This window comes from Petromyzon marinus, chromosome 61 (assembly GCF_048934315.1).
Source record: "Petromyzon marinus isolate PM22_M1 ecotype Great Lakes invasive population chromosome 61, UKy_Petmar_22M1.pri1.0, whole genome shotgun sequence".
Taxonomy (NCBI): Eukaryota; Metazoa; Chordata; class Hyperoartia; order Petromyzontiformes; family Petromyzontidae; genus Petromyzon; species Petromyzon marinus.
Window position 1 is genome coordinate 6,633,380 of NC_133727.1, and position 16,864 is coordinate 6,650,243.

At 55.1% G+C, this 16,864-nt stretch overlaps 2 protein-coding genes across 18 annotated transcripts in view; both read right to left on the reverse strand.

Annotated features, from left to right (window-relative positions):
• LOC116955708 (high affinity cationic amino acid transporter 1-like) overlaps positions 1 to 16,864 on the reverse strand; it is a 194,916-nt gene that overhangs the window by 95,707 nt on the left and 82,345 nt on the right. The window lies entirely within an intron of this gene.
• LOC116955763 (GDP-Man:Man(3)GlcNAc(2)-PP-Dol alpha-1,2-mannosyltransferase) lies at positions 1,735 to 14,072 on the reverse strand. 14 transcript variants are annotated; one of them, XM_032977077.2, is made up of 6 exons: positions 13,963 to 14,072; positions 12,390 to 12,594; positions 10,771 to 10,889; positions 7,920 to 8,667; positions 7,417 to 7,609; positions 1,735 to 4,651 (listed from the first exon to the last, which is right to left on the reverse strand). In XM_032977077.2, the coding sequence occupies exons 3-6, from the start codon at positions 10,884 to 10,886 to the stop codon at positions 4,332 to 4,334; spliced, it is 1,377 nt and encodes a 458-aa protein (XP_032832968.1). In that variant the 5' UTR covers positions 10,887 to 10,889; positions 12,390 to 12,594; positions 13,963 to 14,072; the 3' UTR covers positions 1,735 to 4,331. The 14 variants fall into 14 exon arrangements, with proteins under 14 accessions (XP_032832968.1, XP_032832946.1, XP_032832956.1 ...); XM_032977055.2 differs by having other exon boundaries at positions 10,771 to 10,977; XM_032977065.2 differs by having other exon boundaries at positions 10,771 to 10,977; positions 13,920 to 14,054.

Sequence of the window (16,864 nt, forward strand, 5' to 3'; positions counted from 1 at the left end):
AACTTGAAATTTGGCATGTGGGTAGCCTCCAGACTGTACACAACGTAAGAAGTATAAAAATACACTATTGTAATTTGGGGGGGGGGGGGGGGAGGCGCAATAATGGATATATTTTGCACGGCAAGTGAGCGTTGACGTCACATCTGTGATGTCACCAGCATGCGGCAGCGTCACGCAGTGTGCCTGCTGACGTCACGCATCCCCCCCCACCCTCCGCATAGATCGTGCATTAATCCAAGACAAGATTCCAAGTCTCAGGCGAAGCCGGGTGGTAAACCTAGTAGTAATCATAATAATAATAGGATACTTATCGCTACCCCCCACCCCCCCATGGCAAATGTTTTGTCCGCCAGACAGTGCTTCACGTGTTACGCTGCTGCAAAGCGGTAGCGATATTTGGCTGCTATAAATTTCCACATGATGATGATGAGCCACTTCGGCGAGCTACCATTTGTGGCGAGCTCGCTTCTAAAAGGAGCTCGATAGCTCGGTGGGCCTTGCCTGGTAAAATAATAAATAGTTCATAGTTCTACTTGAGAAATTAGGAATTATTTTTGTATCACAGTGTACGTGTAGGTTTTTTTTCCCCCGATTTCACACGCTCCTGGCACAATTCACACCCATTTTTGCAACGCTAAGCGGCGGTTCGTTTGAAAACAATCGCCGTACAAATTTATAAATGTAACACAGCTATCTGTGCACGGTTCATGAGGAGTTGCAGAATGTGAGCAATGTTGTCAAATTCAACGGAGGACATCCGAGTTACGGTAATGAATCCAGACAAAAAAAGCTACGTTCCTGTGACACAAACAAAATCGGAATGCGTACACGAAATTTATTTACCACAGACATTCGCCACAATCGTGAGAATCATAACCCTTAAACCAGATTCCCGTGAAAAAAAAAAAGATTGTTGCCAGACGCAAAATAACCTTGATATATACTCATGGTATAGCCGCTCACCCAGATCTACAAATGCTCTGATAGTGCGTTGGCATTGCACTGTTCACCTTTTGGCGTTCTCTGGTCTGACACTAGTGGTGAGACTGGGCCATAAAGAAGGCAGTCTCTGGTGTAGGCCAATCAGTTTCTAACTTTTTGTGACGTCGTGTGACGAAGGGCGGGGGGGGAGATCAAAAAATCGCCCGAAATCGCGTGACGTCATTTATGGACGGCCCCTTTGCACCGTTCGACCTTTGGGCGTTCTCTGGTCTGACTTTGGTGAGATGAGGCTGTCCCTCTCTGGTGTAGGCCAATCAGTTTCGAAGACAATGCCCAAATATTATACTGGTAGGAACCTCCTGGTTACACCACCAGCCCACAGGGGATTATTGTGTCCGTCCGCCCGTCGCGCATCCAAAAATGGGAAGGGTGGGGCTGGGTGGGAGGGGAGGGTGGGGAGGGGCTGGGTGGGGAGGGGAGGATGGAGAGGGGCTGGGTGGGGAGGGTGGGGAGGGGCTGGGTGGGGGGTGGGAGGGGTGGGGCTGGGTGGGGAGGGGCTGGTCACCCCGTGGTGCCCTTATAAAACTCAACGTTTAACCTACTCACGCCGGCTTGTGCCCGCCCTCACAGTCGGGCATATTGTGCGGAACACACCACGTGGTGGTGCCACCGTTGACCCTGGCCACTGACCGAGCAACCCAACGTTCCTACCAGCTCCCTCCGCAGGAATGTGTTCAGAGCGTGTTTCGTTTGCATGTTCATCACAAGTACGTGCGGTTAATGCAGACTTGATTCCTTGCAAAAGGTTTATTTTCGGTGTTTGAAGATCTTAACACTTGTTTTTTTGCCAGAGAGGGTAAAACCTGTTCTTATGTTTCATGCTTTGATACTGGCAAAGAAAGGTCCCATGATGCACAATTACATTGTTATAAAAAGTACAATTGAACACTCTAAAATACCGAGAATAAATTACAGTCGGCTTTATTTAACCTTTCAAATTCTTCAGTCACTTCTTCCGTTTTTTGTATAGAAAATATATGCAGTCCCAACATTTTCATGTTTAATGTTATACACAGCGCGATTATTCATGCCGACTGCATCAACAACTCCCCATGCTCTGCAGTCCTCAATGTATCAAGACGCTTCCAGCCAATTAACGAGCGGAAATGTGCGGGGAGGGAACTGGAGCATCGGGAGGAAACCCAGGCACAGAAAGAGAGGAAGTTCAACTTGTTTTGACTGGCGAGGTCAGGTGGTGGTGGGTTATAGTAAAAAATGAAACTTTATACTTCAAGACGATCTAACGGTTCCAGGGGCGGAGCCAGGATTTCAGGCCGGGGTGACATTCAACAAATTTTAATATCAAGAATGATTTAGAGAGAGTCAGGCTGTTGAGCTAGACAACCACCGGTTGGCGACACGCTCTGACAATGCAGTTGAACGGAGTTCCGCCAGACCGAGTGTCGTACACTTACACGCAGAATGTCACCACCCCTGTCACCCCCCCTGGCTCCGCCCCTGAACGGTTCTAACCCAAAATAAACCAATTATGACTCCGATTGTGTTTGCTTCGTCCCAAGCACATTTGCTCTCCAACCATTCATAACCTCATCACCTCATCACAAAATGAGCATTGTGCCCATTGTTTAGTGTTAATATCGTTAATGTTCGTTCTTTAAGCACGAAGTTTGACTGCACCTCTGACGCGTTCGATTCCGCTCCGTTGGTGCCTGTTCCTCCATACGGGATCACCTTGATGTTGACCGTTGCTCTCGTTCTGTGCCGACAACACCACGGGTCTCCGTGACGAACTAGCTGGGTAGCTGGCTAAACCGGACTTCCCCCCACGTAACAGATAAATTTCGATTTAAAGCTTTCGTGACTGCAGGGATTCATATTCTTGGTTCTTTCGGTAAAGTCACCGCGTAGAAGGGAAATTAAAAAATAATAAAATAATAAAATTCTCACGACGTTTCGACTGCAGCACAAGCTATCATCATCATGTATGAAAGCCACAGCAAGAAAATTGTGAAAAAGTGGCGTTTTTTTCTTTTCTTAACGTTGGTTTTCACACCTGATGATGATTGCTTGTGTTGCAATCGAAACGTCGTGATAATTTTTTGTTATTTTTTATTCATTATTTCATTATTTCCCTTCTACGTGACTTTACCGAAAGAACCAAGAATATAAATAAACGATCAATGTTGAGACGGAAGACCTTTCTCGCACAGCTGCAACAATGTTTTAATGAGACAATAGTTCAGTTTTATATATCGTAGCCATTCACTGAAGCTGCATCGCCGAAAAAAACGCTGTAGCAATTGCGTAACGCACACAGTTTTTTTTTGCATGGGGTGCGCGAAATACAAAACAGCGGAAAGGCGAACCGGACCGACGCTGCTGACAATTGTCCAAGCTCTGTGATCCTATAATCGGGCTGTTTTGGCCAACTACATTCTGGCTTAGCAATCATTGGAAGGATTTGATAAACCATTTCGGGTCTTAATTGATTGTTCACGCTTACGGTGGCTTTCAGACCGCATCCATTATTTTCATCTCCCCCCTCCTCTTTTTCGAACATAGATGGACTCGTCCATCTGAATAACTGCAAAATCGCTGTCCGTGGTGCTAACGCTAAAAAAAACGCCACTTTTTTCAAATTTTCTTGCTGTGGTTTTCACACCTGATGATGATTGCTTGTGTTGCAGTCGAAACGTCGTGAGAATTTTATTGTTTAAAATTTTTATTATTTTACTGTTTCCCTTCTACGTGACTTTACCGAAAGAACCAAGAATATGAATCCCTGCAGTAACGAAAGCTTTAAATCAAAACTCCAAAAGAGTCGAGCAGAATGTGGATGAACTTTAGGGACACTGGGGCTCTGTACAGTAAACATCACAAAACGTTGGTTTTCGTAGCCAATACAAGGATCCGTCCCCTGCATTCGGGTTCGGCCGCACGGTAGATTTGTTGAAATTCTCGTGATCAATCCTCGAACATCGCACGAGATCGTCACGACTTGCCCTGGATACGCCGCTCGCGAGGAGCTTTATCGGTCATAACTTGAACGACGAAACGCCACGTGCTAACGACACCGTTGTAAACGTGAAAAATCGTTGCCGGGTTGGGGTGGAGGAGGGATAATAAAAATAACTTTGGATCTCCGCTACTCCAGTGGTGCCCAACCCAAAAAAAACAAACGCGGATCGCTGAGCTTCACGCTGCTGCGCTGCGATGACGACGAATCTGACGACGCCGAGTTACGCGCGGGCAAACGGCCGCGCCTCAACGGCCACACGGGGGCCCTTTTCGTTGTCCTTCCCCCACCCCACCCCGTCCGCCCGCCCGCCCGCCCGCCCGCCCGCCGTGCATCCGACGAGCGCCGCTGGCTACGTACGGCTCGAAAGACGTTCGACACGACACGCACACACGCACGCGCCGGCAAGCAGCGCCTCCGTGGCGCCGGCAAACGAGCGCTCGAACTCGGCGTCGGAGAACCTGGAGACGGAGCGCCTGGCCCGCTCGCGCAGCTGCCCGCGCTCGGCCGGCGGCAGCGCCAGGATGGCGGCCATGGCCTCGGCGTAGGCCTCCTCACCGGCGGCCAGGTAGCCGGTCGCCGCTCCCTCGGCGGGCACGACGATGTCCAGCTTGGGGCCGCCCGAGTCGTGCGCGAGCACGACCGCGCCGGCGGCCATGCACTCCACCACACCTCCGGGACGCGCGAGCGGAGGGGGCGGGAGGGGGGCGAGGGGGGCGGGGGAGACAAAGGTTCCCGCCGTTAACAGGCCGGATTCTCGGATTCTTTCGGTAAAGTCACACGGATACAAAATAAAAAAATTTTTAGTTTAAAACTAGGAGCAGAAAACCCACGACGTTTCGATCGCGAAACCGCCACGAGCGGTCTTCGTCAGGCGGAGAGAAAGGCAGCGGGGACAAAATGCAACCGCTGAGAAGGGCTTCCAAAAGTCGTGAGTGAGTGGGCGGGCGGGGGGGCGAGAGTTGCGAGGCAGCAGCAAGGAAAGCGGCGCGGCGTTAACAGCACGGGCGGGGCAGCCAGTGACTAATGTCGGAGTAAAGCGCGAGATAGAAGCGGAGCTGAAGGCGAGAGGCGCGGTCCAAGTGTGTTAGACAGTGGGGGGAGGAAGGGGGTAGAGATAGTGGGAAAGAGAGGGGGGGGGGGTAGAGATAGGGGGAGAGAAGAGGGGGGTAGAGATGGGGGGGTGGGGGGCATTGCACCTCACTACACACGTCCACACTGCTGACGGTAGAGGTTGACAAGAAAACACACAAAGTCATGACCCATAGCGGTTGATGACATCTTTCCAATGATTGCTGAGTTTATGACCGTCGTCTCGGTGGCAATCGTGTCTGTGTCTGTATACATGGATGGCTTCGTGAACGAATCTTTGTTGATGGCCAGTCGGCTTGCAAAGTACCGTCGTCTTAGAGAAATCAATTTCACGTGAGCCAGCCGCATTAAAGCAATGATCATCCACGGCAGAAGTATTGGTCCTGCCGTATTTCAAGTGCTGTCAGCTGCTTGTTTGTTGTGTTTAGTTTGTTGTCCTTCCCCTGCACCTGCGATTAGCGCGGTTGGCCAGGTACGGTGCGAAAGAAGTTCAATATACATAGCACAAAGGTCCACACAATAGCCTGAACAGCCTGTTGGGGAAAGTGCTGTTAGCGTGTAGCACCTATCAAGATCAGCAAAGCACACGTGGAGGTAGTGGCCAACACCACGCCTTTTTTCTCCGTAGTAGCGATGTTTACACACTGCACTAAGTACTCATTTTTAGGCTGAGTCGACCTAGTGGAGGCCCAGGACCGGTTCAAATAATCGTCGCTGGCGTCGGCCGTGAGCGGGGATCGAACTCGGGTCGCCAGGTTCATAGCGCAGCGCGCTAACCGCTACACTACCGCTCAATTGGCATCACACACAGCAGTAGCAACATCGCCTCCATACTCTCAAAACTTGGCAGGACCTTCCAGCAAAAGAACCCTCTCCTGGGTAAACACGTCTAGTAGTAGTAGTAATAATAAGTGCGTACATTCTATTAATATTCCTCTTGTCAAGAACGTTCTCATCTGTGACTCCAAATATCTTCTCGTCGCCGCTGCATCGGCTCTCACATCACCGAGATAACATCACGAAGGCCTTATTGATGGGCCTTATGTGAATCCTATAATCAAGGGGCCCAGCTATTTGGTCATCAGCATAATCGTCCCAAACGTACTCGTGCAGCTGTTCCACCACATTTTTAAATATGGCCAAGATTCACAAGGTTGACTTTTGTGTGGACCACCCCGATCCTGAATCCCTTCCATCTCAACTTATAGATCTTTATCTCTCTATCAAAATCAGCTCAAGCCTCCCGTAGGTCACGTGACTTCTGTGTGGCGACCCCCACTCTTAAACCCCTCTCCTTTCTCAACTGCAGCCCCCTGTGACAACAGACTCTGCTCCTCCGTCAAGGTCACTCCTCTTCTTTGGTTCTTTCGGTAAGGTCACGTAGAATGAGAATAAAATAATAAATTGATAATATAAAATAACACAATAATATTCTCACGACGTTTCGGCCACAACACAAGCGGCCTTCATCAGGTGAAGGGACGAGACTTGCAGTCACGAAAGCTTTAAATCGAAGGTCACTCCTGTTCGCTCATTCTGTACTCTGTTCTTTCTCTCTTCCCTCCCCTATAATCACCCCCATCATCCCCCTCTCATCATCCCCCTCTCATCATCCCCCTCTCATCATCCCCCTCTCATCATCCCCCTCTCATCATCCCCCTCTCATCATCCCCCTCTCATCATCCCCCTCTCATCATCCCCCTCTCATCACCCCCCTCTCATCACCCCCCTCTCATCATCCCCCTCTCATCATCCCCCTCTCATCATCCCCCTCTCATCATCCCCCTCTCATCATCCCCCTCTCATCACCCCCCTCTCATCATCCCCCTCTCATCATCCCCCTCTCATCATCCCCCTCTCATCACCCCCCTCTCATCATCCCCCTCTCATCACCCCCCTCTCATCATCCCCCTCTCATCATCCCCCTCTCATCATCCCCCTCTCATCATCCCCCTCTCATCACCCCCCTCTCATCACCCCCCTCTCATCATCCCCCTCTCATCATCCCCCTCTCATCACCCCCCCTCTCATCACCCCCCTCTCATCACCCCCCTCTCATCATCCCCCTCTCATCACCCCCCTCTCATCACCCCCGACATATTGTCCCGAGCATTGCTTCTCGCGCTCCTCCTCCCCTTCCTGCCGCTCATCTTGAGACTTTCCGTCCTGGGGTCCCCATCCCTCTCCCGTTCCTTTTCTCTTTCTCCATCCATTGCATCCTCGGCTCTACTCCCCTTCGCACGGTGCGACACACGGGGGGACGGAGATTTTACGTGTTGTTAAAAGACGAAAAATAACACGAGGGAGCGATGCGAGGTGACGGCGCGTGTGAGCGCGATGGATACCTATTCCGAAGTGCTCGTTCCACATGGTGTGGAGACCGATGGTGGCTCGGCCCAACAGCGCTTTGAGCTCGGAGAAGGAAACCCCGATGTGGAATTCCACGCGGAGATCCAGGCCCAGAGAGGCGGCCAGGGCTCGCAAGCCATCCACCCTCTTCTGGTCCTCCCGATCCCGACAGCCACCCACCAGCACCAGCTGTCAATCACGCACACACACACAAATCGGGTAATAATATCACCATCTACCAGCACCAGCTCTGAATAATACACCCACATTAGCAAGCGAACCAGCACCAGCTGCCTGCCATACATTTCCACGTGCTAAGCCACCTCGTTGAGCTATTCGTTTGCGATGGCCAGGTCGCTTCTGAGAAAGAGCCACGTAGCCCCAGCGGCCCCTTACCTGGTGAAATAATAATAATAATAATAGCGTCGCACTTTCAGTTCAACATTCACGCAGGCACTGGAGCTGCACAACCTGACGGCGCGTTCAGAACGACGGCCACCTTCACGCGCGCTCGCTCCGCGGGCGCCAACAGCTCCTGCAGCCGGTGGAAGGCGCGGATCTGCAGGGCGTGATCCTTCTCCGGCCGGAACTGCGCCACGGACACAATCGTCGGCCCGTCGCCACCGCCGCCGTCCTCCTGTCGCTCCAGCGGCAGCTCCAGGAAGGCGTCGACGTCGCACGGAGGGTACACGACGGCGGTGCGGTCGCCGCAGCGCCACAGCGCCAGCACGTGACCCAGCGTCCACGAGGAGTTGACCATCACGCAGCGGGCGCTCGAGCCCACCAGGCCGTACAGCCACGCGAACAGCCGGTAGTAGACCACTTTTGTGCGGCTCAGCAGGGGGCTGCGCGAGATGCGCCCGGCGTTGTTGAAGCGCGCGGAGCGGTCCCGTACGACGTTCAGCATGTCCACGCTGATCGTGGGGTAGTGGACGTAGCAGCCCACGCGGCAGCCGCCCAGGAAGCGGAAGAGGGGCATCACGAACGCGTAGCCCATCGAATCGATGAGGACGTGCGGCACGCGTCGGCAGAGCGCCTCCCATCCCAGCACGATGGAGCCCAGGCTCTGGCCCAGGAGGGTGAAGTGCGGATATCGCTCGGCCTCCACCAGGTACCGGCAGCGCAGGAATACGAAGTCGACGGGACGGGGAAGGGTGATGTTAAAGCGCTGGCGTGCTCCCTCGATGATCTGGGCTCCGGTGACTCCCGTGTCGCCCGTGTACACGACAAACACCGCGTCCCTGTACCTGCACCAAACGCAAACATCCCCCGTTGTAGCCCGAACAGACTGATGGGGCAAACGCTGTCAGGGAATAGCACCGATGAAGGCCGACACGGCACACGAAAGGGGTGGGTGGCCCGCACTAAGTACGGTCACCTTCGTCTCCCTAGTGACGAAGTTTACACATTACACCAGGTATTCATTTGAGTATGATCCCGAAAGGGAATGGAACTCAGGTTATCGGGTTCGTAGCACCGTGCACTAACCACTACGCCAACGCTCCCCCTACATCACAAAGACAAATACCTGCATCGCGCACACACCTGGTTAACGCGACAGCACTGGTTGACTCAAGAGCGCTTGACGTCACATCTCATATCAACACATTTGAAAGGGCACTCCCTGTGGCAGCTGTCCCTGTGTTGCACAAGGTGACTCAGCACCTGGCCTGCAATCGGGCATCAATCTGCCAGTAGGAGGCAATGATTGCTACTTATAATCCCAATGGAGTATAATCCCAATTCAGAGACAAGGCACGTGGACCAGACAGAGGGACAGACAAGAAGACGCAAGCAGACATACATGGAAAAGATGCAAGAAGATGGGTGGCGAGATGCAATCTGCCTTGCCCGGTATACAAGGTCGTGGGTACGATCCCGATCTCGACGCCTGGACATTGGGAGTTTGCATGTTCTCCACCGTGGTCGCGTGGAATTTTCCTCCAGGTCCACTGGTCGACATGCATTTATATTATTTGGCTGCTACAAATTGCCACGTGGTAAAACCACTTCGCTGTGCTATCATTTGTGGCCAGGTCGCCTCTGAAAAAAAGCTAATTGCTCAGTGGGCTTTATCTGATTAAAAAATTTAAATCGTTTTTTAGTTTATAATCATCATCGTCATCACAGTCTGGGATCGTCCGCGGTCGAGCACGATGATCCTCCCGTTTGCGAAACCGTAACACGGAACCTCACAGTGGTGCGATAGCGGCAACACGATTCACAAGGATCCCTCTGGCGATGCCGTCCGGAGCTTCGGCCGCTGGCAGGTTCACCCGTGGCTGAGAGGCCGATTTGGGGAAGGGTGGCGGGCGGCTAACTCTGTGACGTCACGGCCATCGCCGGTGCGGATGGGCTGTGGCTTGGCTGGCCCACTTTCGTGCTGACGAGCCACTGGGTAGACCAACATGCTTCGTCGGCCGTCCATTTTTCACTTCACTGTCCATTTTCCGTTCTTCCCTAAAAACCTCGCGTATTGTTCCTCTCTTACCCAAACGCCTCTTCCCTTACCCATCACTAACACCGTCAACCCCTATCCCAACTTCCCCACCCATTCATAACACTCACTCGTCATTAACCACTCACTGTCACTTTCTATCATCGGTTATTTCACTCATCATCATCTGCATGCACCGCCATCTTTCTCGTCAACTCATCTCATCACACTTCTGCTGTAGAAATCGTAAAATCTTTTTTCAGCGCCTTGGGCAAGGCACTATATGAATCGCAATAGGATAAGGTGTGATAAGGACAAATACTCCGGATTGTTTTGGTCTCCTTGCCATCGGGATCCAGGTCCTGCCTCGATTGAGCATCGTGTGGAATCTGGCGTGCAAAAGTGCCCTCGCGTTAACCCTCTTCCGTTCCGAGATGTCTGCAAATCACCGGGTGGGGTGTCCCGTTCACTGCCGAATCTCGGAACGCACAAGCGGTTCAGCGTTCAATTAATTTAGAAAGGCATAGCACCTCTAGATTTGAAGCTTTCGTGACTGCACGGATCCATACTCTTTGATTTTCGTTGTTTTATTTTTTTACCTACGTGACTTTACCGAAAAGAACCAGAGAGCATAGGCATAGCACCATTGTATTTGAAGATACTGCGCTCGCCGCGGAGAACCGAAGCGACACGGCCACACACTACGATAGCTGGCGACAAACGGTGCCACAGGCCCTCCCGCACGGCCTCGTGGCAGAATCGGCAACACCTGAAGACGTAGCGCAAGACGCGCGCAATTTTATTCTGGCACGATTCCGTCACCGGAGGGGAATCGGGCCGAGAAAAACGGGTTCGCCAACTCGCGCACAGCATACCGCGCACAAGTGCCAGGAGCTCCGCTCCTCCCCCTTACCTGCTCTGCAGGGTCCTCAGGGCGCACCACAGCACCCGCTCGCCACCACCGCCGGCGTTGCAGTACGGGTGGAAGAAGGCCACCACCAGGGGCGCGTCGCCTCGGCTCGACACCATCCACTGGCGCACGAGGAAGAGCAGCGTGACGAGCGCCAGCATCAGCACGACCAGGGCAAGCGCCAGCGGCAGGAGAATCGACGCAAACAGCCTGCGGCGCAGACGCGCGGCTCACGGTTACGTGTGGCGGTGGTTTTCTACAATGTGGGCGGGAAAAGCTACACAGCAGCACCCCGCCCCCCACCCAAACGGCCACCCCGATCAGATTATATTATCAATGCCGCCACTGCGGAACCAAAGCTGTGACGCTGGAATAGACGCACACAGGTTAGCCGGGCGGTCGTGGCGACGCACGCCTGTAATCCAGAGCTGTGTGGAGGAGAGGGTCGGTGGATCGCACAAATGTTGCGAAAACTCCATTCCCGTTGGGCATCGAGGTGCTGTACCCTGGCCCCCGCCAGAAGGCAGTCCAGCAAGTGGACTCATGGCCATCTGTTTCCAACTATACGGGGATAGAGTGTTGCCCCCTTGCACGCACGCGTGGGTTTTCCCCGGGCGCTCCCGTTTCCCTCCCACTTGTATAAACGCCAATTGGCCGTAAATATCTTGAAGTAAAAATCCATGGTGGCAGCAGGGTCCTGCTGAAAACGAGTCCCAACCACTCAGCAGCAGCAACAGCAGTGGGCGACTCCACAGGGCAACGAGTCGCCGTGACGTCACATCCTCGTCATCCTCACCACCACCAACAACAACAACAACCAGGCAGCAGCAGCAACAACAGCGGGCTACTCCACAGGGCACCCAATCGCCGTGATGTCACATCCTCGTCATCCTCACCACCACCAACAACAACAACCAGGCAGCAGCAGCAACAGCAGCGGGCTACTCCACAGGGCACTCAATCGCCGTGACGTCACATCCTCGTCATCCTCACCGCCACCGGCCAACTTCAGCAGGTTTTTGTTTTTCCCTTGCTGTGGTTGTCCCACCCGATGACGATTGCTCGCGTTGCGATCGAAACGTCGTGGCCTGTCATCGTCCTACCCACGTGACTTCACCGAAAGAACCCAAGGAGCGCAAACAAAGCGTGCGAAAACACCCCGTGCCACCATGCTGCCAATACCACAACGGTTTCAAATGTGCGGTAAGGCCCTCACGCTGCCTCCACACGAGCCCAAGACTCACAACCGTGAGGTCATGGACCTGGGCCGCCACTGCTGCTGACAGCAATTGGGGGGGGGGGGGGGTTGGGGGGTGGGAGCAGAAACACAAACAGGGGGGCAGACAGAGGGACAAAGACAGCCAGAGAGACACGGAGGGGGGGGGGAGACAGAAAGACAAACAGCAAACAGGGGGGCAGACAGAGGGACAAACGGGGGGAGGGCAGACAGAGGGACAAACGGGGGGGGGGGGGGGAGGGACAGACAGAGAGACACGGGGGGTAGGGGGAGACGTAAAGACAAACAGGGGGGCAGACAGAGGGACAAACGGGGGGGGCAGACAGAGAGACACGGGGGGCAGGCAGCGGGGGGCTCACTCCGTGCCCCCGACCCACGCCGTCACCTGATGGCTCCGTGCACAGTCTCCGCCGCGTCCATGCCCGCACGCTCCCTCTGCGTGTCTCTCTGTCTCGCTCTCTGCGTGTCTCTCTGTCTCGCTCTCTGCTGTGTCTCTGTCTCGCTCTCTTCGTCCTCGCTACCGGCCGCGGCTGCCGCAGCCAGCAACGAAGGGAGCGCTCCAGCGACGTCACGATGGGAGCCAGGAAAGTCTGGGGGGAGGGGAGGGGGGAAGCCTGCATCGTCACATCCTCATCATCCTCACCAGCACGACCACCAACAACCACCCAGTCGCCGTGACGTCACATCCTCATCATCATCACCACCACCAATAACAACCACCGGGCAGCAGCAGCAACAACAGCGGACGACTCCACAAGGCACCAAGTCGCCGTGACGTCACATCCTCATCATCCTCACCACCAACAACCACCAAGTCGCCGTGACGTCACATCCTCATCATCCTCACCGCCACCAACAACAACAACCGGGCAGCAACAACGGGCGATTTCAAAAGGCACCAAGTCGCCGTGACGTCACATCCTCATCATCCTCACCACCAACAACCACCGCGTCGCCGTGACGTCACATCCTCACCACCACCACCCGAGTCGCCGTGACGTCACATCCTCATCATCCTCACCACCAACAACCGAGTCGCCGTGACGTCACATCATCATCCTCACCAACAACAACAACCACCGGGCAGCAGCAACAACAGCGAGCGACTCTACATGGCACCGAGTCGCCATGACGTCACATCCTCACCACCACCAAGTCGCCGTGACGTCACATCCTCATCATCCTCACCACCACCAACAACCACCCAGTCGCCGTGACGTCACATCCTCATAATCCTCACCACCAACAACCACCGGGCAGCAACAACAGCGGGCGACTTCACGAGGCACCGAGTCGCCGTGACGTCACATCCTCATCATCCTCACCACCACCAGCAACAACCACCGAGCCGCCGTGACGTCACATCCTCATCATCCTCACCACCACCAACAACCGAGTCGCCGTGACGTCACATCATCATTATCCTCACCACCACCAACAACCACCGAGTCGCCGTGACGTCACATCCTCATCATCCTCACCAACAACAACACCAACAACAACCACCGAGTCGCCGTGACGTTACATCCTCATCATCCTCACCACCAACAACAACAACCACCGGGCAGCAGCAATAACAGCGAGCGACTCCACAAGGCACGAGTCGCCGTGACGTCACATCCTCATCATCCTCACCAACAACAACAACCACCGGGCAGCAGCAATAACAGCGAGCGACTCCACAAGGCACCGAGTCGCCGTGACGTCACATCCTCATCATCCTCACCAACAACCACCGAGTCGCCGTGACGTCACATCCTCATCATCCTCACCACCAACAACAACCACCGGGCAGCAGCAACAACAGCGGGCGACTCCACAAGGCACCAAGTCGCCGTGACGTCACATCCTCATCATCCTCACCGCCACCAACAACCACCGAGTCGCTGTGACGTCACATCCTCATCATCCTCACCACCAACAACAACCACCGAGTCGCCGTGACGTCACATCCTCACCACCACCACCAACAACCACCACCGGGCAGCAGCAACAACAGCGGGCGACTTCACGAGGCACCGAGTGGCCGTGACGTCACATCCTCATCATCCTCACCACCAACAACAACCACCGAGTCGCCGTGACGTCACATCCTCATTATCCTTCTTCCGCCTCCTCCTCCTCGCGACGTAATCAGCAAGCGACTCCAGCGCGCGCCATCACGTTGCGGTAAAATCGTCATCACCGTCACATCGTTTACAATCACCACCACCATCACCACCAGCAATAACCACCATCAGCAACAACACCACCACTATCATCATCACTACCACCACCATCATCATCACTACCACCACCATCAAGCAACACCACCATCATCACAACCACCACCATCAGCAACACCACCATCACCACTATCATCATCACTACCACCATTAACAACAACACCATCACCACCACCATCAGCAACACCACCATTAAGAAACACCACCACCATCATCACCACCATCATCACCAGCAACACCCTCGTCCGCCGTGCGCTGGGTTACTCGTCGCACGGGGCGAGGTCGTCCCGACTCTCATCCCTTGTGACTCTCACCCCCTCTCTTATCCCTTGTGACTCTCACACCCTCTCTCATCCCCTCTGTCACCCCCTCTCTTATCCCCTATCTCATCCCCTCTGTCACCCCCTCTCTCACCCCTCTCTCATCCCCTCTCTCACCCCTCTGTCACCCCTCTCTCACCACTCTGTCACCCCCTCTCTCACCCACTCTGTCACCCCCTCTCACCCCTCTGTCACCCCCTCTCTCACCCCCACTCTCACCCCCCTCTCTCATCCCCTGTGACTCTCACCCCCTCTCTCACCCCTCTGTCATCCCCTCTCTCACCCCCTCTGTCACCCCCTCTGTCACCCCCTCTCTCACCCACTCTGTCACCCCCTCTCTCACCCCCTCTCTCACCCCCTCTCTCATCCCTCTCTCACCCCCTCTGTCACCCCCTCTCTCACCCCTCTCTCATCCCCTCTCTCACCCCCTCTCTCACCCACTCTGTCACCCCCTCTCTCATCCCCTCTCTCACCCCCTCTCTCACCCCCTCTCTCACCCACTCTGTCACCCACACTCTCATCCCCTCTCTCATCCCCTCTCACCCCTCTCTCAACCCCTCTCTCACCCACTCTCTCATCCCATCGGATTGCGCAGTGGACGCGAAGCGGCCGGACTCAGCTCTGAGGTAACGATGGGGGTGACGAGGTAACGACTGAGGGTGACGAGGTAACGACTCGGGGTGATGGGGGTGACGAGGTAACGACCCAGGGTGATGGTGACGAGGTAACGACCCGAGGTGATGGGGGTGAGGAGGTAACGATGGGGGTGACGAGGTAACGACTCGGGGTGATGGGGGTGACGAGGTAACGATGGGGGTGATGGGGGTGACGAGGTAACGACTCGGGGTGATGGGGGTGACGAGGTAACGACCCATGGTGATGGGGGTGACGAGGTAACGACTCGGGTTTGATTAGAGTGACGAGGTAACGACTCGGGGTGACGAGGTAATGACTCGGAGTGATGGGGGTGACGAGGTAACGACCCGGGGTGATGGGGGTGACGAGGTAACGATCCGGGGGTGATGGGGGTGACGAGGTAACGACTCGGGTTGATGGGGGTTGACGAGGTAACGACCCGGGGTGATGGGGTGACGAGGTAACGACTCGGGGTGATGGGGGTGACGAGGTAACGACTCGGGGGTGACGAGGTAACGACTCAGGGTGATGGGGTGACGAGGTAACGACTCAGGGTGATGGGGGGTGACGAGGTAACGATCCGGGGGTGATGGGGGTGACGAGGTAACGACCCAGGGTGATGGGGGTGACGAGGTAACGACTCGGGTTTGATGAGGGTGACGAGGTAACGACCCGGGGTGACGAGGTAACGACTCGGAGTGATGGGGGTGACGAGGTAACGACTCAGGGTGATGGGGGTGACGAGGTAACGACCGGGGGTGATGGCGGTGACGAGGTAACGACCCAGGGTGATGGGGGTGGACGAGGTAACGACTTCAGGGTGATGGGGGTGACGAGGTAACGACCCGGGGTGATGGGGGTGACGAGGTAACGACTCAGGGTGATGGGGGTGACGAGGTAACGACCCGGGGGTGATGGCGGTGACGAGGTAACGACTCAGGGTGATGGGGTGACGAGGTAACGACTGGGGGTGATGGGGGTGACGAGGTAACGACTCGGGGTGATGGGGGTGACGAGGTAACGACCCGGGGTGATGGGGGTGACGAGGTAACGACCCATGGTGATGGGGTGACGAGGTAACGACTCGGGGTGATGGGGGTGACGAGGTAACGACCCGGGGTGATGGGGGTGACGAGGTAACGACCCAGGGTGATGGGGGTGACGAGGTAACGACCCATGATGATGGGGGTGACGAGGTAACGACTCGGGTTTGATTATGGTGACGAGGTAACGACTCGGGGTGACGAGGTAACGACTCAGGGTGATGGGGGTGACGAGGTAACGACCTGGGGTGATGGGGGTGACGAGGTAACGACTCTGGGTGATGGGGGTGACGAGGTAACGACCCGGGGTGATGGGGGTGACGAGGTAACGATCCGGGGGTGATGGGGGTGACGAGGTAACGACCCGGGGGTGATGGCGGTGACGAGGTAACGACCCAGGGTGATGGGGGTGACGAGGTAACGACTCAGGGTGATGGGGGTAACGAGGTAACGACTCAGGGTGATGGGGGTGACGAGGTAACGACTCAGGGTGATGGGGGTGACGAGGTAACGACCCAGGGTGATGGGGGTGACGAGGTAACGACCCAGGGTGATGGGGGTGACGAGGTAACGACTCATGGTGATGGGGGTGACGAGGTAACGACTCAGGGTGATGGGGGTGACGAGGTAACGACC

What these genes read in the sequence shown, in the direction of transcription:
- LOC116955763 (XM_032977055.2), bottom strand. Translation starts at nt 12,424, where the DNA reads ATGGACGCGGCGGAGACTGTGCACGGAGCCATCAG. An exon ending in CGGAGCGAGCGCGCGTGAAG is followed by an intron (nt 7,610 to 7,919) that starts GTGGCCGTCGTT and finishes CGTGATTGACAG; the next exon opens with CTGGTGCTGGTGGGTGGCTG. An exon ending in GAACGAGCACTTCGGAATAG is followed by an intron (nt 4,652 to 7,416) that starts GTATCCATCGCG and finishes CGCGTCCCGGAG; the next exon opens with GTGTGGTGGAGTGCATGGCC.